This window comes from Medicago truncatula, chromosome 4 (assembly GCF_003473485.1).
Source record: "Medicago truncatula cultivar Jemalong A17 chromosome 4, MtrunA17r5.0-ANR, whole genome shotgun sequence".
Lineage (NCBI taxonomy): Eukaryota > Viridiplantae > Streptophyta > Magnoliopsida > Fabales > Fabaceae > Medicago > Medicago truncatula.
In genome coordinates this window covers 58116490-58139561 of record NC_053045.1, presented here as the reverse complement: position 1 = coordinate 58139561, position 23072 = coordinate 58116490, and the positions used below count along the sequence as shown (strand labels likewise).

The 23072-nt window shown below is 33.6% G+C and overlaps 4 protein-coding genes across 6 annotated transcripts; 2 read left to right on the top strand and 2 right to left on the bottom strand.

The window, feature by feature from the left end:
- Positions 1-441: 441 nt before the first annotated feature.
- On the top strand, positions 442-2373 carry LOC11416218 (pathogenesis-related protein STH-2). 2 transcript variants are annotated; one of them, XM_024782663.2, is made up of 2 exons: positions 442-859; positions 1050-2373. In XM_024782663.2, the coding sequence occupies exons 1-2, from the start codon at positions 676-678 to the stop codon at positions 1283-1285; spliced, it is 420 nt and encodes a 139-aa protein (XP_024638431.1). In that variant the 5' UTR covers positions 442-675; the 3' UTR covers positions 1286-2373. The 2 variants fall into 2 exon arrangements, with proteins under 2 accessions (XP_024638431.1, XP_003609709.2); XM_003609661.4 differs by having other exon boundaries at positions 483-859; positions 1811-2373.
- A 1462-nt stretch (positions 2374-3835) lies between these two features.
- LOC11420257 (uncharacterized) lies at positions 3836-5507 on the top strand. Of its 2 annotated transcripts, none has more exons than XM_024782201.2 (3): positions 3836-4043; positions 4395-4515; positions 4603-5507. In XM_024782201.2, exons 2-3 carry the CDS (start codon positions 4425-4427, stop codon positions 5247-5249), a joined length of 738 nt encoding a protein of 245 aa, XP_024637969.1. In that variant the 5' UTR covers positions 3836-4043; positions 4395-4424; the 3' UTR covers positions 5250-5507. The 2 variants fall into 2 exon arrangements, with proteins under 2 accessions (XP_024637969.1, XP_003609708.2); XM_003609660.4 differs by lacking the exon at positions 3836-4043 and adding an exon at positions 4080-4247.
- Positions 5508-5925: 418 nt separating this feature from the next.
- LOC11420256 (uncharacterized) lies at positions 5926-15729 on the bottom strand. The gene is made up of 12 exons (XM_003609659.4): positions 15242-15729; positions 15012-15130; positions 13995-14149; positions 13456-13544; positions 12804-13350; positions 12345-12503; positions 11332-11489; positions 11066-11145; positions 7866-7974; positions 6875-6949; positions 6617-6790; positions 5926-6238 (listed from the first exon to the last, which is right to left on the bottom strand). The coding sequence occupies exons 1-11, from the start codon at positions 15470-15472 to the stop codon at positions 6635-6637; spliced, it is 1878 nt and encodes a 625-aa protein (XP_003609707.1). The 5' UTR covers positions 15473-15729; the 3' UTR covers positions 5926-6238; positions 6617-6634.
- A 947-nt stretch (positions 15730-16676) lies between these two features.
- On the bottom strand, positions 16677-20680 carry LOC11420255 (probable polygalacturonase). The gene is made up of 6 exons (XM_003609658.4): positions 20469-20680; positions 19571-19891; positions 19092-19212; positions 18637-18811; positions 18478-18548; positions 16677-17560 (listed from the first exon to the last, which is right to left on the bottom strand). Exons 1-6 carry the CDS (start codon positions 20472-20474, stop codon positions 16875-16877), a joined length of 1380 nt encoding a protein of 459 aa, XP_003609706.1. The 5' UTR covers positions 20475-20680; the 3' UTR covers positions 16677-16874.
- Between the last annotated feature and the right edge of the window lie 2392 nt (positions 20681-23072).

Here is a 23072-nt window from a genome sequence, read left to right as displayed (position 1 = left end):
CGTTTTTTTTTTGGTTAAGTTAATGAATTGTCTCATTGTGTACTTCTGTTCCGGTTTACGGTTGAACTTTGACTTTTGATGGAGCTTTGATTTTGCATGTTGCCTTCAGTCTACGTACCTTCCTAAAAATAAGAAAGAATGAAAAATTTCTTTGCTTCCTCTCTAGTTACTGTTCGTTTTCCTATCACTCAATTTTTTTCAAGGTAAATGAAGACTCAAAATCTTCAACCTTTGATGAAAAATCACATGCACGAGGTAGGTAAGGAACTATTCTTATTCTGAATTATGAAATATGAATCCAACAACATATCATAGTCATAGTCTATAATAATGTTGGAAAATGGCCTTATTCTACCAATAGCCAACTATACGTGGGACCATACATTTGAATATTTAGCCTTATCGTTAAGAGACAAAAACACAGCCAGCAGCCACGATCATTGAAAGTCTTCAAATAACAAAAATTCAATGAACAATACTAACAATCAAACACATGTCCATTTAAGTCACATTTTCAATTCCATTCAAAATTCATTAAATTTTATCAAAGGGATCATTTCTAAGAAATTTCGTTTCAAGGGCAATTTGTTCTATAAAAGACCAAAGTCTCTCCCTCTTGGTCTATATCATTCACAACTTTGATCCTTGTAAATCTTCAATCTAAAAAAATTCACTATGGGAGTCACAACCTTTACACATGAGTATTCCTCAACCGTTGCACCATCGCGCATGTTCACGGCTTTGATCATAGACTCTAGAAATTTGATCCCAAAGCTCTTACCACAGTTTGTTAAAGATGTCAATATAATTGAAGGAGATGGAGGAGCTGGAAGCATTGAACAAGTCAACTTTAATGAAGGTAAGCACTTAGCAATCAAACATAAATCAGGGTCGACCCAACGCATATTGAGGTCTAATATGCAAATGGACATTTTTAAAACTAAGAATAGTGTTTTAGTAAAATTACTAAATTTTTGATTAAATTTTAATTTCAGACTTTTTATTATACAAAATTATATTTACTATTAATATTACTTACACATGAATAGGAGGCAAGCGGGCAACAAGCTGCGCCGCTAGATCTTTTTGGATGGCAAAATCAATCTTCGTAAACACAACATTTATGGATCTAGGAGACATAACATTGCTATGCATAACCCTTTGGACTATATGTAGAAGGTCAACTGCCTCTGATGCTAGAAAGCCAAAAGTGTCAAAAGCAAATTGTATTAAAAGCATGTTGATTGTCAGAACACGCTTTCTCATGTTTGACCACTTTGCTTGACGCAGCTTTTAGAGCTGTCTGTCCTACCGTAAAAGCCCCCACCCCTTAACCCACAAGTGGTGAAACCCCAGTCAAGTCCACACATGCATGTTTTCCTCCAACCCATCCGTACACCATAACATCCGCAGGCCTAAGTGTCGATCTTCTATCTAGTGGGTCAGTCAGAAAGTTCACAGGCGCCTCCTTCTTCATTGATACTCCTGCTCGCCTGAATATATCAAAAAGTACATCCTTAACAAAGTCATGTCTGTATTTAAAGTCGGGAAGCTCCTTACAATGAACGGCATGCTTCCCAAAAGTATCCAGACATTTAATATTTCTTTTTCAATTGATAGTAAAGTCAATTGATTTAATCTTTATTGATAAATATTAATTTTGATTTTGAAAATAATAGAGTATGTGTCTTTATCATTAAGTAAAATATACTTTTGGATTGCTTTGGTGGCTTTACCTTTGAGTCGACATCAGGTAAACTAAAGAAGTTTATTTGAATAACTTCTTATGTATTTCTTTTATGATATGCAGGCAGCCCCTTCAAATATCTGAAACAAAAGATTGATGTGCTTGATAAGGAAAATTTGATTTGCAAATACACTATGATTGAAGGGGATCCATTAGGGGACAAGCTGGAATCAATTGCTTATGAGGTGAAGTTTGAGGCTACAAATGATGGAGGTTGTCTATGTAAAATGGCAAGCAGTTACAAGACTATTGGAGATTTTGATGTTAAAGAAGAAGATGTAAAGGAAGGAAGGGAAAGCACCATTGGAATTTACGAAGTTGTGGAGTCATATCTGCTGGAGAATCCACAAGTCTATGCTTGATTTTTTATTTATTTATTTGTTATGTGTCATGTATCATAGATCATATACAAATTACAAATCTATTCAAATTTGTAATATTTTTTATGCAAGTGCAACCATAGGGACATTTGGAATGGTTGCTAAGAGTTGAATTCCTTAATAAGTTCTTATAGCATGTGTGGCCATAAATGGCTAGAGATTGGTGGTTTGGCAAATACATTTGTACAAGTTAGAAGCTATGTATTGGACATTTCAATATTTGAGCTTTTATTTTTATCATTTTGAGTTTTTATATCTTTTGATTCTTGACCATAATCGCCCAAAATGCCCCATGATCAATGTTGGTCTTTGGATAACACTTGTGTACCATCAAGATACTAATGTTATGTGTCATTGGTCAATTAGAGTGTGTCACATACCAATGTTATTTTATAAATGCTTTATTTGATATATATATATATATATATATAGAGGATGTATCTTATGAGAATGACTATTTTATGTGAGAATGATCAGAATGATTATGGACCATTAGATTAAAAATAGATGGCTTATATTAAAAGATCCATTAAATGAGTACGGTGGGTATCAGACAGTCAAATTTCCCCCACTTCCTTTACACCGTTTCCATCTCTTGTTTCTCTATCCCCTAAAAAAAGTTGTTTCTCAATTGAATTCATGGATCTGTGCAGAAAAAACCATTGTATTTACCAATTCATGGATCTATACTCATTTAATTTCAAAATTGAGATCTGGAATTATAAATTCAGGATTGAGATATGAATCAGTGATAAGAACATATTTAAAGATGAGTTTGTCAGCAGGTTGTAATAAGAGAGATGGGACAAGGATGCCATGAATGGAGAGACGCAGTTGCGCTGCCGTGAGTGGAGAGCCGCGGTTGCGCCGCCGTGGGTGGAAAGAGAGAGACGCGGTGGAAGATAGAGAGGCAGAGGGACAAAGACGTATGAAGAAGAAGAAAACATCTGTTTAGGAGAATTAACATAATAAGGAGAGGTGTATGTAGTTTAAAATTTGACTTTTAAATCTCAATCATCTATTTTTAATCCAATGGTCCATAATCATTCTCGCATAAAATAGTCATTCTCATAAGATACATCCTATATATATATATATATATATATATATATATATATATATATATATAACAATGTGCCACATGTAACACCCCAAACTGCTTTCAGAATTGCCGACTGTCCCCACAAACCAACACGAGTCTTTTCAGCGTGTTTTGTCCTCACTCGCACGATTACTAGGTCACCCATCCCAAAATTGCTCCAAGTCAAACACGCTTAACTGTGGAGTTCTTATGGAATGAGCTACCGAAAAGAAGATGCATCTTGTTGATATAGGTAGTACCAAACAATTCTTATAAGTCTTCCTTCAACCATGCAGTCCCATGCCTACACAGCCTTAGGATCCCTCTCATTCCGATGTGATTTAGTTTTGTCTAGAAGCATGCCAAGAGCTGGACCACTCCCCGCCCTCATCAGCCTTGAGCTTTACATGCCCACCAAGGGGAGGCGTTACACCACGTGGCACACCCTAATTGGCCAATGATATATAATATTGGTACCTTAATGGTACACAAATGCTATCCGCTGGTTCTTAAAAATAAAAAATAAAAAAAGTGCTATCCGCTGGTCTTTTGCACTTCTGAAAGAAAAATGCTCTTTAGTACAAATAAAATGCTGGGAAAGTGAATATAAGAATATGCAATAATATAAAATATAGTCTTTGTAAACTGCATACTCTCTAATTACAAACACAGGCCAAACCATGTTCATTCATGCAACTTCTACCCAAAACTTCTTTGGCAAAATAAGGTGCAAGACATTCATGATTCATGAAATTGATCTATTCCATAATCTGATTGGTTTTACTATAGCCTAACATTATGAACTATATATGGAGAGATTTCAAGCTGAAGTAAGGTATATACATGACTTTCTCTACCCTTCCAAAGATTCCTTTTTGTTTTTTCACATATCTTGCCTTTTACACATTCCTTACCCGTTATAAGGCATGTATAAATATATTCCATTTAAACATTCTTCATCCATAATCCAATTCCTTATTATAAAAACAACTTCTCTTGATTATTCTAACTTTACAGCTCCATGGTTTACGAGTCCCAGGTAAGGCCCTAAAACTCCATGCATATATACATTGATCAACATGTCTGTGTGACTATTGTTTTTATCAATTTTTCTTTCTTTCTTTCTTTCTTTCTTTCTTTCTTGTGTGATTAATTATGGTTTTGATGAATTTAAACATATTGCAAGCATCCCATGTAAGAGTGGCTGATCCATCAAATGCAGACACCTCGAGTCACAACGATACAAGTCCGAGTCGATTGTAACGGATGTGCGCAGAAGATCAAGAAAGCACTCAATGGCATCAATGGTAGGTATATTAATTTGACATGATTTTCCTTCTTAACAACACACCAGCAACATCAACCAACTATTTTGTGAACTTGTTGTTTTGCAGGTATACATGATCTTCTCGTTGACTTCGATCGACAAAGGCTAACAGTTATTGGATGGGCAGATCCAGAAAATATTGTCAAAGCAGTTAAGAAGAAGGCAAAGAAGAATGCCACCATTATTTGTTCCAATATTGAACTAACACCTTCATCTAAAGATTCTAAACCAACAAAACAAAAACCAAAAGAAAATATTCTAGCTCCACAAGCTCAAGGAACCTCCTTTCCGGAACTAATACTTGAGGCAACACCATCATCACCAACACCTACATGGCACAATGCAAGACAACACTGGCAAAACAATATAGGAACTGAAAATGTAGAAAAGGCTCACATGTCACACCATCATCAGCCTAACTATGTTAACAGAATCGGTTCCAGGAACAACTATGTTGACCATAGAGACAGATTATACCACAATGACCCTGTATTTCTACAAGAGCCATCTAAAATACAACCATTGAATGTCATACATAGTTATAATACACACATGCCATCATCTCATATCACTGAATATGAATGTGTTAGATCACCATCATGGCACACACATTACAACCATATAGAACACTACAATGGAGACTACAATAACAACAATGTAGATATAGCAGCCATGTTCAGCGATGACAATCCCAATGCATGTACCATAGTCTAGTATAGTGCCTTAGACATAGAGGAGAGAGACACTACATGAAAAGTAAAGGTCCAATTTGCTTTCCAATATCATGATTCTGTAACATAGTATCATTCGAAATTTAGGTAGAAAATAAAAATGCTTTTTAGTTTGCATGAGACGTAAGAAGGGAAAACAAGAATAATATCCCTATCTTCTGTACTGAATAACCTCTACTGTATGATTCCTTTCGTCAAAGCAAAAAAGCACTTCATATGTAAATATATGCAATTTCCTGAATTTGGCAATACAGAAACATCCTCTGGTTGACACTAGATAGAAATAGAAGAATTTGTGTCATTTTCTGAATTCCTTATCAAACACGAGGTTTTACATTCTCTGATGACTGATGAGTTTGTATATCCAATTTCAGTAGTGTATGTCACTACAAGAGAGATATGCAAACCTTCATTGTACTTGTTAAATTACAACAAATATAAGAAATAAGTATATTTTCTGAAGAGTGTTTTACACCGCAAAAATAACTATCATTACAATTGGCCATATTCAAGAAAAAGAGATAATACAAGTTCTTGGGAAGTATCTAATTGTTTCTTGGACATTAACATGACATCAAAATAGACATAATTCAAAGGAAATGTCGTTGATCGAATGCATGCAACATGGATACGTACTGGCAATGGGCGTCGACACCTCATTAGGCAAAGATCATTTTTTTTTAATATAGAGGATACATTCTTGAGAATAGGAGTATTTTGAGCATGTCTTCAAACATATAGCAATACATGCGAACTACAATATGCATTTCTATTAATCAGTAAAAATCTTCAATTACATAATCTAGGGGATTCTCATTTTTTTTTTTTTAAAAAAAAAAAAAAACTAATAACACCAAAACTCCTGAGAAAGTAAACAAAATTGTGAACAAAAAGCTGGTTGGAATCCAGTATCTGTTCTCTCTTCCTCCAAATCTCTGTCAGCCGCAAACGAGACAATTGGGAACTCGTAATCTGTAATGTAGAACACAAACAGTAAATTAAAACCTCTAAACATTAGGCATATATGATCTTATATAATAGCTTGGAACCAGAAACATCATGATTCATGATACAATATAATACATATCTCGGTTAAAAATATACTGCATAAGATGGAGGGGGAAAACCATGAATAATGTCATGGTAAAGGCTTTTTGGCAATAGGTTACAAAAAACAAAATCAGCAAAAATTTAAGCATGTTTAGAAATTCCAAACTAAATCCTGCTAGATTTTCAAGGTCCTGGCTCCATGTAAAGTCATAAGTATAACTATCCAACCACATTAAACTCGCTTACCAATTTTAGTAAGAACTATTACATAACAAATGAGTACTTATCCTCTTGTAATACCTTCAAATAAAAGGAACGCTAGTTTTCATTGTCAGAACTTATTTCAGATGCATCATCTTCTTCACCGTCCTTTTCACCATCTTCATCCTCTTGATAAAATTCAGCCTCGTCTTCACTTTCTTCTGTTTGGATATCATGCACCGAATGGCTTATTCTCTGAGAAGCCTTATCAATCTGAAAACATATTCAAATGAGGCCCCACAAATCCAATAAACATTCACCAGATGGCCAAATTAATTTTAGAAAATGTGACTATACCTGTGATGTCACCAGTTGTAGCCGACCTGATAATTGCAACAAAGACTGAAGAGTTGCCCCTCTGGAATTTGTAATCTGAAAAATGGAAGACAATAATTGAATTTCTCAAACAGTACACGTATTGAACTGAGCCAGAAATCACTGGAAAATCAAAATGAACAAAAGAAGCAAGCTAGACAAGAAAGAAACAAATCAAAATACCCTTAATTTTATCTAAAAAAACAAATGAACCAGAATTACCAATCACAAACTTATGCCATCATTCCTCGTTCATGTCCTAATTTTACTCTTATTGCCAAGCTCCAACACAAAACATGAATAACAAATATAATCAGATAATATATTAGTTTCTAAAATCATGTTTTTATTGCCTATCCCAAAGAAAATGCTAGAGGAACATTATTTCAAAAAATATGTTATAATGGCCTTTTTCAAGTTTTGTTCTTAAACAGGAAATGTAAAAATAAAATGTGCAAAGCAACCTTAGTGCACTTTAAGCAATATCAGGTGTTAGAGTTACCGCACTGTTGGCCAGTGATTATCAAAAAGAAACTAAAATTGGTTGGCCAGCATTTGATAAAAAAGTAAACAAACATGTACCATGCATATTAGAAAAAGAACGGAAAAAAATTACGAAATTAAGGCATAATTGCTTTCAGATATGTTTACACAAATAATACTTATAAGGCAACAAGCCATCATAGAACAATGTCAAGATAAACCATGTTGAATTAACTGATCCCTTTGGTCATTTCACTATTTTTCAAGTCTTCATGTGTCCATATATAATGAAACTCAATATAAGTGGAATCTATCAATTTAGGACATCAATGAAGCATCCATCACAATTTCACAAGTAGGAATTATGGAAAAAGATGTAGACCTAAATTAGAGTAAGGATAATTAATATTTGAATTTTTCAGTGTAAATTTAAAATTGAGGTGCCAAAACCAAGCATGTAAATGAGAGAAGCAAACTTAATCCATGATACCTTGTACACTGAATCAAGCATATGTGTTACAGATTCTTCAGCAGCATTATGACCATGGGTAACTAAAATGCTATACATCCATGGAAGCACATACTCTCTTCTAGACGACCTGTCAGTAAAGATTTATTCATAAAGTCACCAGTAAATGAAAAATGAAGATTTCTTTATGAAGTAAATGAATATTGCCACTCACAGAAAATGAAATCTGTACCGAAAAATATCATTAAATTCGACAATCAAGTCAATATCATCTAATTGTCAAAAAAAAAATTTAAAAAAAACATGATCTCTTATGAGAAAAACTGAAGATAGTGCAATAGAAGATATCAACCATATGAAGCTTTGATTACGATTCTGCCTCTATTTAATATATCTATCTAATGTTACAAGTATCATATTTGGAAGCTAAAGGAAATGAGGCCTGATTCTATTCTGCTTCCACAACACGATGGCTATTATTAATCTTTAGAAATTTCTTCTTCACGATTGTTTTCTTGCTCCAAAGATCTTCAATCTTGAAGACAAACCCAAACTTTCCGGAGCACCACCTTCTGAAAGATCCAACATATGGCATTTAGGTTGATCTCTTGCTAGTAAAACTGTAAAACAATGAAAGTGAATAATCTGAAAGCATCCCCTCTCAATGTCGGTGCAGCAAAAAGTAGCTTCTTTTTCTCAGGAACTTGAATAAGCTAAAATTATTGACCATTGAGTTACATTCATGAGTCACCGATAAATCTCCCTTCCTTCCATCGAATCTTGGAAGTTGGAACCATCTTCGAGATGGTGTATCCACAACTCCACGATCAGAGCTCCAAAAGTAGTTGAAACAAAACGGTAATATACTACAAAGACAGGACTAAAACCCAATACCAAGCATAAAAGAGAAACTAGTAGAGTTCTAGTTGGCATTTTCAAGGATGATAGGCTGTAAGAAAAAAATGTTCTGACAACTTTGAAATTAATAGGAATATATTTAATGTCTTTATTGTTATCTCTTGTTTGAATGATTTTTGATATTTTCCTTTTGTAAACTTTTTGAGAGTTCTGAAATGATGCCACATCAGCAGTTTAATGTGGCTTGGGAGGCCTCATATTTATACTGTAACATGTACTAATAGACTATTAGTAGATATAAACAAATGAATTTGCATACCAGCTGTTAGAGAATAGAGAGTAATCCATGCATGTTTTGTGGTTTTCAATTGTAGCTCTCAAGGTTGAATCCAATGAAGTGAGTGAATGGTCGTAAATTCCTATTGGTGCGATAAGTGACACATGTGAAGGATTAAAGCATACTCTAAGTTCCATGGACTTGTATTAGCCTTGACACCAAAGAAGATATCAATGATTGGATGAATTAAAAAAATGGCAACATCACTCTAATCCTTTCTTTTTTTATTGATTTTACAATGTTGTTTATTGGATTCATATCAAAGCAAACTGATACATGCATGTTCGCCCATAGCAATAAACCGTGGTTAGTATACTGTCACCCATTTACGAACGTTGTAGCATGTTGCACGGATGGCAGGTTAGGCGGGTGAGTTAGTTTGGTTGCATCAAATGAAGAAGAAAGGTTTGCAGCTGCTGGGATCACACATATATCACCATCTATCAGGACAGAAGCTCGCGACACACTCATCAACACCAGAGAACCTCGCGACCACCAGTCTCTGTCACACCAACCACAAACTCACATACATTTAAAAATGAAATGAACTAAAGGCAGGAGTCTAGATTGAGTGAGTGTGAGGAGAGAGGTTAGCTTTGGTGTTGCAGTGCATCACTGTCCTCTAGTTATACATGAAAATTTGGTTTAGAGCAAGGCCAAAGCTTACCTTGAAAATATATATACTCTATCTGGCAGCTAACTCTCCCTTTTCTAATTCCTTGAAAATAGAGATTTTCTTGTGGTGCTAAAAGAAGACAGGAATAAACCCCATCTGGACATATCATTATATTCTTCCTTTTTTGTATTTCATGAAAATGCAAAAAAACTTATGTGTTCAGCTACTGTGTGCTGTTAATGAATTTGACATTTGACATTTCTGTGATTGTTTTAATAGACCATCAATATTAATAGTCGATTTATTAATGGGATAAAAAGGCTAAACTTGAGCACAAGCAATACCCCAGAATGGCAGCTAAGAAAGGAAATGCAAATAAAAATAAAAGCAGTTGAGTTTCACTTCAACCCCAAACACAAACTTGTTGACAATCAAATCTCCTAAAAGATAATTAAACTAACAAAGGCAGCAGCGACCAAAAGCCAGCATTTGACCAAGAGAATTGACTGCAAACAAAAGGTTACTCAGTGATTATTTGACCAATACTGACATGTGACAAACAACCAGACAATTGTGATTTGTGACTGCAAACCAAAACCTTCATGAAATCCGAATGTGGCAGCAGCTGGTAGAATTGTAATTATATATTGATATGACAGCAACTAAAACCAGGACCACCACCAAATTAGTAAGTAATTAAACTAACTTGGTTATCTAAACCCAATTAAGATGCCTTGTATTATCCTTTACTCTTCTAGCAAACTAAGTCAAAACAAACAGAAATCTCAACAGAACTTTGAGGGTCTACTAGTCACACAGTTTAATTCTCTCAAATGACAAGAAAACCCCCTCATCAACTCAATTCCTTATTATATTTGTAGGCAACATGCCTCATTTCCCCTAATTACTTCCCTAACTTACTAGGGGTTACCCGTCAATAACATCAAAAAATCTGATCTGAAGAATTTGTTCGGTCGGCTCAATAAATTTACCCCTCAAAACAACAAATGGTTAAATTGCTCAGAGAAAAGTGCTCAATCTTTTGAATTTACCCCTCAATAACATTATCTTTTAATGACCATGATATAATATGCCACAGAGATCCCTTCATTTGAGAGAAAAAACAACCGAAAGAAGCCAAATTTAGCGGTAGTATCAAACCCTCCTAGAATTGTAATCAAAATTCTATGCTAACTAGTTCGATTTCTACTAGGTAAGGGACCCGATAAAGCAAATGCCAACCATAAGAGAAGTGAACATAAACCTAGAGTAAGTGTTGGTCATTTTAATATTGCAATAAAATTAGGAACAAACACATTCCCCATAATTAGGAGAAAACAAGAGGATATTGAAAGCATCCATCATATGCAAAACACCTTACAGGAGAAAGTAGAAGAAAATAAAATAAACCTTGATTGCCATATAGCTAGCAACACTTCCAGTAGCTTGAATGCTTCGCTTGGTTCTATAGACAAAACAGCTGCTCTTACCTGATAAATGCATCTTAAATTTAGGTGCATAAATGATTACATGATTCTTAAAAAAAATGGATAATAAACATAATTATAGTGATAACAAAAAAGAAATAGATGAAAGAACAGATTTCTTTAACAAAAAACAGAACAGGTGGAATTAAAATGAAAATCAGATGACAATAACCCTGACTGATAACTAACCTTCTTCTTTGGAAGAATAGATTCTAGATCAATACCCTTTAACAATTTAGAACAGAGTTCAAAGTTTGATGCACAATCACTCTCATTGTAAAGCAATCCTAGTGATCTCATCCGGTCCTCCATGCTAATTATATTAGTCTCACTTTGCACAATACCATCTGCACAGATTGGTAAATCAACAGATTATGCAAAGCAAGGGGGTAAAGTGTCAATCCATCTTCTGTTATCAACTGACCAGCATGAATATGCAGAAGGGAAATTGCAACAAAAGTATATCTCATTTGATGAGTGGAAATGCAATAAATCAATTCCAGAAGCAATTGCAATAAGCGCTAGGCTGCTAGCCCATTGACTAGTACGTGCTAAAAAGAACTGTAATTGACAAACAATTCAATTCCTTGAATTTGTAATAGAAAGGTCAACACTATGTTGTTAACTTTAAAATTATAAGGTAAATCAACAGGTGTTTTATGGTTCAGTTTTTAAAATTCTGTTAGATCAAATAACAGATAAAGTTGAACACAAGCCGTATTTACAAACAAGATTCTTTTAAGCAAACATAAGGTAGCATCATGTTGTCATTCAAAAGATTGTCCACAAGAATTTTGTTTATATTAATAGACAAAAATATAGGGGAAAAAGTTATGTGTGATGCATAAATACAAATTCCAAGAAGTTAATGAGGTGCATTGAGTCTAAAAAATCGATGATCTCAATGCACCTCATTAACTGCAAAAATATAGGGGGGAAAATTTCAATATATAGACTCCCCCACCTATGTGCTATCTATGCAGGATTCATCAATTCGTGCAGCGTGGTTTTTTAGAAGACAAGTGAAAATTCCACATTAGCATTAATTTAGCCACATAAACTCTATTCATACACAACTTCAATTTTCTAGAAAACAGTGGAAGTTTTTTAATTGTTATTTAGCACAAAAATATAATAAGCCAATAGGAATACATCCAGACATCGAAAATTTATGCTTCAACAAGAAAAAAATGATTAAGTACCATCTATCTCCATAGAATCGGCTATACCACTTGTAAACAAATCATCCATCACATCCTTGTCCAAAGAGTCTTGAAATGATTCCTCTTTCTCACGGGAATCAAAAACTTTAGGAATTGGAAGCAAGGCATCCTCGGCATTAGCACGGTCTAGGGCAGTTACTGTCAAAATATAGAACAACAGTTAGTAACCTAAAATAGGATCAGGAATCAATTACTAAGAACTAGAAGATCAACTTATTTTATGCGATAAATTTAAATTGGTTAATATGATCAAATGACAAGATTATGAGCAATAAACCAAGCATAATAAAATGAAAATATAAGAAGTATAAAACCATTTCTGGGTTTCCACCCAATAGGTTAAGCTTTTCAAATGATTAATCCTGACAAACACAGAAAAAATCAAAATAAGAGAATGCTTGTCAGAAAGAGTTAATCAAAGGCAAAGAAAGTCTTCACCTCTTTGGACATCTGTCCTGTTTTTAGATTTTAGACGAGATTGGCTCTTTGGAAGAAGAACACCATCACGGGAGACACTCAACTTTACATCTGCACCGGAATGCACTGGAATATTTTGAAATGATGGTTTTACAAGCATCCCGTAAACAAGAAAAACCTGCCCAGAAGCCGGCTTCTGGGTGCTTTGTAAGTTTGCAGCATATATTGCGGGGAGTGCACCCTTGTAATTTTTTGTGGACATGTCTTCCGAAGATAATGAGATTTTCGTGGGTTTTGCATTTCGTAGTTCTTCAATACTATTTCCAAACCATAAATAACAAAGACCAGCTTCTGATATGGCCAAAACACATATGCCAGCCTCATCATGTTCCCCTTTATCAATACACCTACTATCAAGAAAGACAGCAGGGTGCTCCATTGCAAGAACACAGCTAGCTGACTGCTTTTTAGAGCCATCTATACTCCAAACAGCAACATATCTTTCACCAACAGCAGATGAGAGGATATACTTGCTATCTTCAGTGAAGACCATACACCGGACAGATCCCTGATGGTTAAATTAAAAACAATTATTATACAAACAACAAAAGCATCACAAAAAAATAAGGCATGGAGCACAGTATATAAAAAGAGAAAAACATATTAAACTTACAGGATGACCAGAGCATTTTTGAATCTTCTTTTTATTAGAACAATTGAAAATCTTCAATTGTGCTGCGGCAGTAGCTAACTTCTTCCCATCTGATGTAAGTAAAAGGGAAATTACCAAAATCAGAAATCATTGTTATAATATTACCTACACACTGCAGATTCATCTTAACCATGCCTCACTGAAGCTCTTTTGACCAGGAAATTTTGTTTATAGTTTAACATCCAATCAACAAAAACATGGAGCAAAAAGGAAAAACTCTTTCTCATTCTAATTATAATCATGATGACAACAACAACAACAAAAGTTGAACCCACTTGAGAGTAGACGGACTGCATAATTAAATTTGCAATGCCAATGTCAAATAAAATGCACGTGAGGGTAAAACAAATTCTAGGTAACCTCGATCAAATTGTACAACACATTGCATACAATTTGTTAGGTACAGATTGATTCAGTTAGTATCCCAGCGGCAATGCATTGATTTCATTTCCTATCACACAAAAAACAAGCATTCTGCAAAAGTTGTGAAGGATACATACCTGGAGAAACTGATATACAAGATACTGCCTTTGATGAGGCTTTAAATTTCTCCAGCAGTTTTCCTGTCGAGAAATCTGTTGCGCATATCATTCCATCTGCACCAGCAGTATAAAAGGTTGATCCATTTGCCAAAGACGAAATGGCTCTGACACCTCTGCATCCGAATTGAATAGTAAGAATAACAGAAAGAGGTGAGACAAGGGAACTAAATGTTAACTATTCATCTAACAAGGGAATTAAACCCATTAATCACAATAATTTACTCCCTCCATCTCATATTAATTTTGTTTTTATGCACACTTCTTAACAAAATCATTGAGTGTACTAATTCTTATGATAAAATGTGTTTCAATTGCTAATCTGCCCTTATTAATAGTAGTTAGTGAAATAGTTAGTTGGGTTGCGATAAATAAGGGTTTTGCTAACAAATACCGTGAAGGCGCGTGTTAAGAAATAAAAAAACAGAAATATTGTCTTGCAAGTGATGCATTCAATTCCTTACAACAACAACCAAACCTTATCCAACTAAGTGGGGTCAACTAGAAGGATAAAATTACGCCATAATGCTCTATCATGAACCATAGTTGGATCCATCTCATTTATCTCCAAGTCTTTCTTAATAGTTTCTCTTATAGTTTTTCTAGGTCTTCCTCTGCCTCTAGTGAATTGACTATCCTAATCTACAGATTTCTCTTTACATCATTACATGACCAAACCACCTAAGCCTATTTTCCACCATCTTTTCTACTATAGGTGTGACCCAGACTCTCTATCTAATGTTGTCATTTCTAATCCTATCATGTCTAGTCTTACTAAACATTCAACACAACATCCTCATCTCTGCTAAGCTTATTATATTCTCGTATTTTTTCAAGACAATATTCATATAGTAGGTTTCTTAAAATTTGCACACATAGGACACTTGTTAGCAAAACCCTAAGAGTCAATATCGACTAAAATACTAAAATAAAAAAAGTTAAGTTGAGAATCATAAGGCAGTCTTATGTCTTACTTACCCAGGATGACAATCATTGATTTTCCAAGACAATTGACCAGCAGAAACATCAAGTGCTAAAACATCACCACTACCAGTTCCAAGCAGCAACAATGAGGATGATGAATGTTTTCTTTTCCTCTGCAAAAACAAAATAATTCACACTATCATTCATAAAATACTCAAAAAAAAAAAAAAAACAATAAAAGACATAATAATAATAATAATATAAACAAAGAAGGTCCTAAGTACCTTTGATTGAAAAGACAACCACTTGATACAAGTATAATCAACAGAAAGATGTCCTTTTTGATCAAATATATTGGTTTCATGAGTTGAAGTAATGTCTGCAAACTCGGTCTGAACTTGACCCTTGAGAGCATCCCATATCTTAATACGACCGTCACCGGTGGAAATAGCGAAGAAGTCAAGAGAAGGATTGAATGCGGTTAAAATGCCTCTGATGTCTGCTGAAGCCGCCATAGCAGAAGGAAGAGTTGGTGAAGAAGAAGCTACAGTGAGGAGAGGGAAACCAGTTAGGGATGATGATGACGGAGACGACACCCTAAGGTGGTGGTGGTGACGGCGGCGAGAAGAAATAAGAGTTATGTTCGAAGGACGAAGTGGTTGCAGCAGAGTTAGAGAAGAGAAGAAAAGAGGGAAAACAATAATGGGCCGGGTTGGTTTATAACTGTCTTGCTAGGTTTAGGCCCAATTATAAGTGTATGGGGGGTGTAATACTAATAACTGAATAAATCTTCCAAAATTTCAAATATATATTGAAATTGTGTAACTTTATTTTTATTGAGAAGAAAAGAAAAAAAAAAGGACACCAAATAAAAATGTATTTTAAGGCTGTGTTTTGTTTGACTTATTTAGAGTAGAGAGAGAAAGGGGAAAAAGAGAGAGCAGAAATAATTATACTTTAAAATGCATTACTAATCACTCTTTAATGTCTTCATCCATAAATGCACCAGTGATTTTAAAAAAATATATTATTTGAAAAATGTTAGGAATATACTTTTTAACACTCTTTTATTAGATAAAATCATACAGGTCTCACTAATTTATATAGGACGTTTTTGAATTTTGATATATCGCAAAACTATTCCCTTCCTAATTTTATGCATTGAGACTATACGACTAAAACTCTAGTGGTGGCTCGTGGATGAGTTTTAACAACAAATTTATCATAGGTACGCGTGAGTTTCATTAGCCATAACATAACTAATTTTCTTAAGATACTTGAACATATTTGTTAAAATCTACGAGGAGAAAAGGTGGTTTGAGAAAAACAGGTTCAGGTCTTATCATGTTAATGAGAAGTTATGGATTCAAATTAAGTCGTGAGAATGCAATGGCATAAAACTCTTGAAAGAGTTGTCATACATTGTGATACTATTTGGTCTCTTTAATTCCATGCATTGAATATCTGGTTTAAAGACAAACATTATAGATATATTAGCTCTCTCCTGCTCAAGGACAGCTAAGAACAAGCTTGGACTTGCTTATAATTAGCTTGTTCGTATTTAATTTTTTTTCTTGTTTTTTTCTGCCTCATGTAACTATATCATATATAAAGGAAACTCTTAACCCAACTCTCTTTGATTGAAAATCACTCAATTCCATTGCATGCTTAAAGTGAAATCCCAATGGAATAACGCAAAAGTAAATAGAAACTATGAAATTGAGTCCTTCTGTGGACATAACCAAAATTTCATTACACATGAATGAAGAAATAAACCTGTACAAAAAATGTGCTATTTGCAGCATGCAAGAATGAAAATCTGAAATAATGAATAATCCAAATTAATGTCTTATTGGAATGAATTTGACTTTTTTTTCAATGACTTAATCTGATTTTTTAGATACAAGCTATTCACCTTTACATCGACACCGAGCCGGACCCCGCAATTTTCCCTTTCATACTCAACTTGGAGAGACAAGATGAGGAATAATTTGAAGGGCTATCAAGATCAGGACAAGGTATAGGGAGAACAGAATCTGAAAATCCAGATACATTTGAACATTCCCAGCTAGTGGAGGAAGCATAATTTACAGACAGGGTTATATTGGATAAGCATATGTTGGTGAATGGAGATTCTTGTAGTCCAGCAAAGCTTCCAGCAATTGTGATATTTGTTCCAATTATATCTTGAAAAATAAAGTGATCCAAAAGCGGTAAAGCATTAGGATCAAATTTGTCATCAGGATGAGAACCACAGTAACCTGTGGCTGATATTGCTCTATATATATTCTTCATTTCTATGTCTGATAAAATTATGTCCTTCATATAACCACCTCTTCCTCTAATAGTTCTGAACTCAATCCCACCTTTTGAGTTGTAGAGATGAACATGTTCTACAAAGACATTTGAAATTCCACCTGACATGTCACTACCAAATGCAAGAGTAGAGCCATAAGATGCTTGTAGATGCACCCTTCTGATGTGTACATTCTCGGTAGGCCTACCGTAGGCAATTCCATACTCATCCCAACCGCTTTTTAGGGCAATTGCATCATAGCCGGTGGCAATTGTACAATCCTCTATGCAAACATGATCAGAAGAATCTGAAAATATTAAGTGCACAAAGAAAATGTATGTTTAGTATAACAAGGTAATTTTCACAAAGTGGACCAGATAGGAAAATAAGTCCGCATTTCAGTCCTCAAAATTAGAATGGTCGACTAATTCAGAGTCTCAAATTTACGAAACTGTAAATTGGTCCTTTAATTAAAGAACATCAATCAATTTAGTCTTTCAATCAAATATCTCGTTAGTTAACATCCGTTAAAAGTAACGAAATACCTACATAGTGACTTGAATAGTCTTTTCTTGCATCAAAATAAGTGTAAAGCCTTCAAAATTTTGTGCTAAATTTGGAAAAAATGACTAAATTGATTGACATTGTTTAATTTCAGTGAGTAAATTGTTATTTTGTAAAGGGACTAAATTAACCAACTCTTGGTTAAAAAAGAGAAGGCTTAATTGCATGTTTGATCCCTTATGTTTATTTTAGGTTTCATGTTGGTTCCTTATGTTTTAAAAGTTTCAAGTTGGTCCCTTATGTTTTAAAGTTTTCAAGTTGGTCCAAAACGTTACTCACGTTGGAATAAGTTAGTCCCTTCCACGACCTGATGTTAAGTTTAATAAAATAGAAAAATTTTAAAAAAAAAATGATTTAAAACTAATTTTCTAAATAAGTTAAATTCCACCACTCACATTGTCAACCCAAATCTTTGACCGATCAAGTGACGGAATGGACTAACTTATTCAAATGTGAGTAACGTTTTGAACCAACTTAAAATTTTTAAAACATAAGGGACCAACTTCAAACTTTTAAAACATAAAGGACCAACTTGAAATCTAAAATAAGCACAAGGGACCAAACATGCAATTAAGCCAAAAGAAAATTAACCAACTGTTACAACTCCAATGACTAAAATGCTTATACTTGATATGAAATCGTTGACCATATATGACTAACCTGGTACTATGCCAACAGTATAAGGAGATTCTGGAGGAGCAAAGATTGAAATATTATGAATATGTACATTTCTGTATATCAACAAATATAAGCAAATCAATATCACATTTTCTTGAGAATACTTATTTAAGTAGAGTTTAGAAGAAGCACATAACATACCTGCAATAAACTGGGTGAATGTTATATGCAGGGGCATTCAAGAATGTCAGATTTGATACTACCACATCAGTAGATGCCACTAATTCAACCAGATGAGGACGGCTGTAGTTCAAGGAATGAGAGCTAAATGATTCCCACCAAGTTGATCCCATGCCATCAATGGTTCCATTATTACCTGGTAATGTCCATAAAGATATCAAAGTTTAGGCTACAAAAACCACTAAAAAGCACGAAGAAAGTTGTAGTCAGTGTTATCCATCAGGGATCACGAAAAATAGTGGCGTGTTCAAAGTCCGCCACGCTAGAATGTTATAACGCTGCTATAGCCGGTATTTGATAACACTTTGAAGTTTGTGCTAAATAGAGTATAGCGGAACAATAGTAATTTGTTCAAATTCCGCTATGCTGTAGCGCCACTATTTGACAACACCAGTTGTAATAGGGAAAAGAAAAACCTGTTATGACCACATCCTGTAACATGTATCCATTTATCAAGCTCTGATATCTTCCTCCAGGAACTTCAAGTCCTCGGCCATAAGATGGTAAAGGATCAAGAACATCCCAGTTATAATGATCCTATCAAACAAAAAATGAGTACAAAGCCAAGTCAAAATAAGAAAAACCACTTTGTACATAACTATAACCATGAAGCACTGACACAGATAATGACATCAAACAAGACACTGACACATCGAAACCAGTAATAATTTGAGAAAATGGTATAATTGAATTGAATGAAACCACATATGTCAGTGTCAAACACCGAACACGCCTTCAATCTGAAATCTGAAGTTTCCGTGCTACACACATAACTAACCCATAGATTGAAACATGTATGTTATATGTACTAGTACTATATCACTATCTCTATATACATAAAAGACAATAATCGAAAGGCAGTGAAAAAAAGATGCAAAAGGTAAAAAAAAAATACCTGAGATCCGATAATGACTGCGCCTTTTTCCAAAAAGAGGGTAAGATGGCTAGTGAGATTGAAACTTTGAGTAAGCCATGTTCCAGGGGGTACATATAGCTGAGCACCACCTTTATCAGCAAACGACTTGAGATAGAAGATGGCATTCTGAAATGCAATGGTGTTCAATGTTTTACCATCACCAACTGCACCAAACTCCAAAATGGAGACACTATGTGGTCTTGGCTTAAGTGATGGATTGAACCCACATTGCCTATCACCTCTTTCACCATTCACTCTCACTTCATTGCTCAATGCCAGCAGCAGCAAGACCAATGCCACCTAAAAGTAAATTTAAGAACACAATTAAACAATTGAATTATCCTTATCACCTCATGAGATATCTTTCTTATACAGCAGTTCAAAATCAAATAGTTCATAGAGACAAGGGAATTATTTCTTTCATTTGTTAAAAATAATTCATTTCAATTGAATTCATAAGCCAACAATTAATATAGCAGAAATTAAAGGAGCTCATAGCAAAAACGATAATGCTCGGGGATTGAATTGAATGAGAAACTAGTTCTTAATGAATTTTAAACAATTGATCAAAAGTTGAGAATTGAAACCATTGAAAAATTTGAAGAATACCAATTCAAATGAAAATTTGCAAATATATCAGATCATATAGATTTTAACTGAAGCTGGTATCAACAGTGATCAATGTTGACAGTAAAAGGAACAATAACAAATTCAAATAGAATCAAATAAATATAAACAATAGCATAGAATTGAACCCTTTATGAATGAAACGAAAAATCAAGAATCTAATTAATATTTCAAGTTGAAATGAATTTGGTTCATAGTTATGAAAAGAAAAGCAATGAAAAAAAAAAAATAAGCAGAGAAACGTACTTACTAGCATGTTCTTGGGTCAAAGTCTCTCTGACAAGAGGGAGAGAAGAGATAAAAGTAGTGACCAAAGAACTAAAAGGAAAAAAACTGCAGAGAGAGAGAGAGGTGAAGAAGAAGGGGAGAGAGGAGAGACAGAAAAATTATTTATGAGAGGGAGTGAATATTATAAGCATTAATCATGTAAATGACAGAAGAGGAGAGAATTAATGGTTACTTCACCTATGACATCTGTAATCCTGTTGTATTATATTGTATGTTTATGTATTTTGAAATCTTTGAAATTTTAACAAAAATTTTCTTTAATTGATTGGCTTAAATGAATTAATAAACATGTGATCATGCTTGGATACGATGATTCACGTCTCTTATGGCAACGTTGAAATCGTTGAGGAAGAGTGTTTACAGTTCATTCCGGTGTTATCTAACTCGAGAGATTAGTTCATAAAGATGTGCGGAAGATATATTTGAGTTATAGAAAAACTTTGTTTTTCTCAAACTCACCTGAATTACTATATTTCGCGCTCTAGGACATTTTTGCGGGATTAGGTCATGCGAGTCTGGCTCGCGCCCAATTTCAAATTAAGCGCGTGTTTTTTTTCTACTACCGATTCTTTCTCGAGAGATTAGATCATGTGAATATATGATATGCGTTCAATTTTCAAATTAAAAGTGCATTTTTTTAGAGATATTCATGCTACCAATTCTTTCAACACTATATTGGTCAAATAAAATTAATGTATAAATCATTAATATTTGGAATAATAATCGACTTTCTTATAAAAAAAATTGAAAAGTTAATATATTTTAAAATATGATTTAGTCAAAAAAAAAAAAAAACTTTGCCTTTAGTAAAAAAGAACTCCTAAACAAAAGTTCAAGATTTTTTTCTAAAATTATTATTAATAAATGATCTTTGTTTTTTAGAGAGGGTTAATAAATGATCTTGAAAAACTCTAATAAATGATAGTGAAATCATATTGTTAAGGAAAATTACGATAGCAAATATCTTAACTTTTTTTTTATGGAAACAAGTATCTTTACTTTTAAGTACGAGGATTTGATTTATTAAATACTTGCCCTTATAATCATCATAGTTAATGAAAAGAAACGAATTCATTGGGTAAAGTAATTAAAATGTGATTAGTTTGGTCGTGTCTTAGAAGGAGAAGGAAAATGATAGATTGAGTGTATAATAGTTATGGGTGTGGGGTAGGAAAGAAAGACAAGAAGAGAACGAGTAAGTGAATAAGAAAGAGAATAAGTGCATGTGGGAAAGACAGAACATAAGGGATTGTGGGCCATACATCAATCATGACACTGATGCTAGCCTGGCGTTTTCTCAATCACTTCACGTATAACAGAACATCTATTAAGAGTTAGACTGTTCTTATCATATAAGTTTCTTTTTAATGTCTATCATCAACACATCAAAATTCATATTTATACAATTTTGGTTATTTGAAGACCCATTTGGAACAACTACATGGAACACCTAAGATATACCAAAACAATTGAATAAGAGAAAGAGAAATGATATTTATACGATTATTATAATATAACTTTTTTATATGATCTTTCATTTTTTTTTTTTGAACAAAAACCAATAGAGTGAGAAGGATATGGAGAAAGAGAGTAAAAATGCAATGAGAGCGTGGGAGTTATTCTAAAATAGTTATGCAAATATCATTTTTCTTTGGATATTGGTATGAAAATCAAATCGAAAAAAATATATTAGAAAGAGTTATTTATTCAAATTGTCTTGTATATTTTGGTTGTTCGACATAGTTGCTCCAAAATGTTTATTCAAATAACATGTCTCATATTAATAAGTGTATGTTTGGTTTTGTTGGTGACAAAAATTAATTTTGAATAAATTAATTATGTAAAATTGATTTTGACTAAAAATAAATAGAAAGAATATTGGTTTTGTTTGTGCATTTATTGTATTGGAAATTGAAGTCTTTAAATTTTTAAAGAATAATTTTTTCATTATGAATGCTTAAAGAGTGTCCCGACGGTACTTGTTAACAAGACTCTTAAATAAAATAGTGAGTCCCAACATATTAATCACATATCAATATGGTTGTTTAAAACATAAATATAAATCAACGATTTTTAGGTGGAATAATTTTTAATCAGATTTAACTTACCTTCCGATCAAACTAAGAATTACCATGGTCCTTTCTCATGAGAGCAGGACGATTAATAATAAAAAAATAAAAAATAACTAACCTATGATATTTTAGCTTTATGATCACATATGACCTATGAGATTTGATGTATACTCACTTGTCAAACTTGATTCTCACATTAGGTGCCGAATATTTGAAAGAATCTGAGTTTCACCACACTTATTTAAGGTCTAGATCCAAGAACAATATTAATGTTCTTCTTTAAATCCTAAATTAGAATTTTAAGAGTTAAAAGAATTTAACTCAAATTAGCATACACATAAACTATATTAGTTTAGAGAGAACAGGAGTAGCAAAAGCACTCACTAAAATACCTAGTGAATCATCAATATCAAGTCTTTAAACAATAATATCAATTGCTAGTGATATTTTATAGCAATGATCAAACAATGACAATTTACTTTGACAAAGAATAA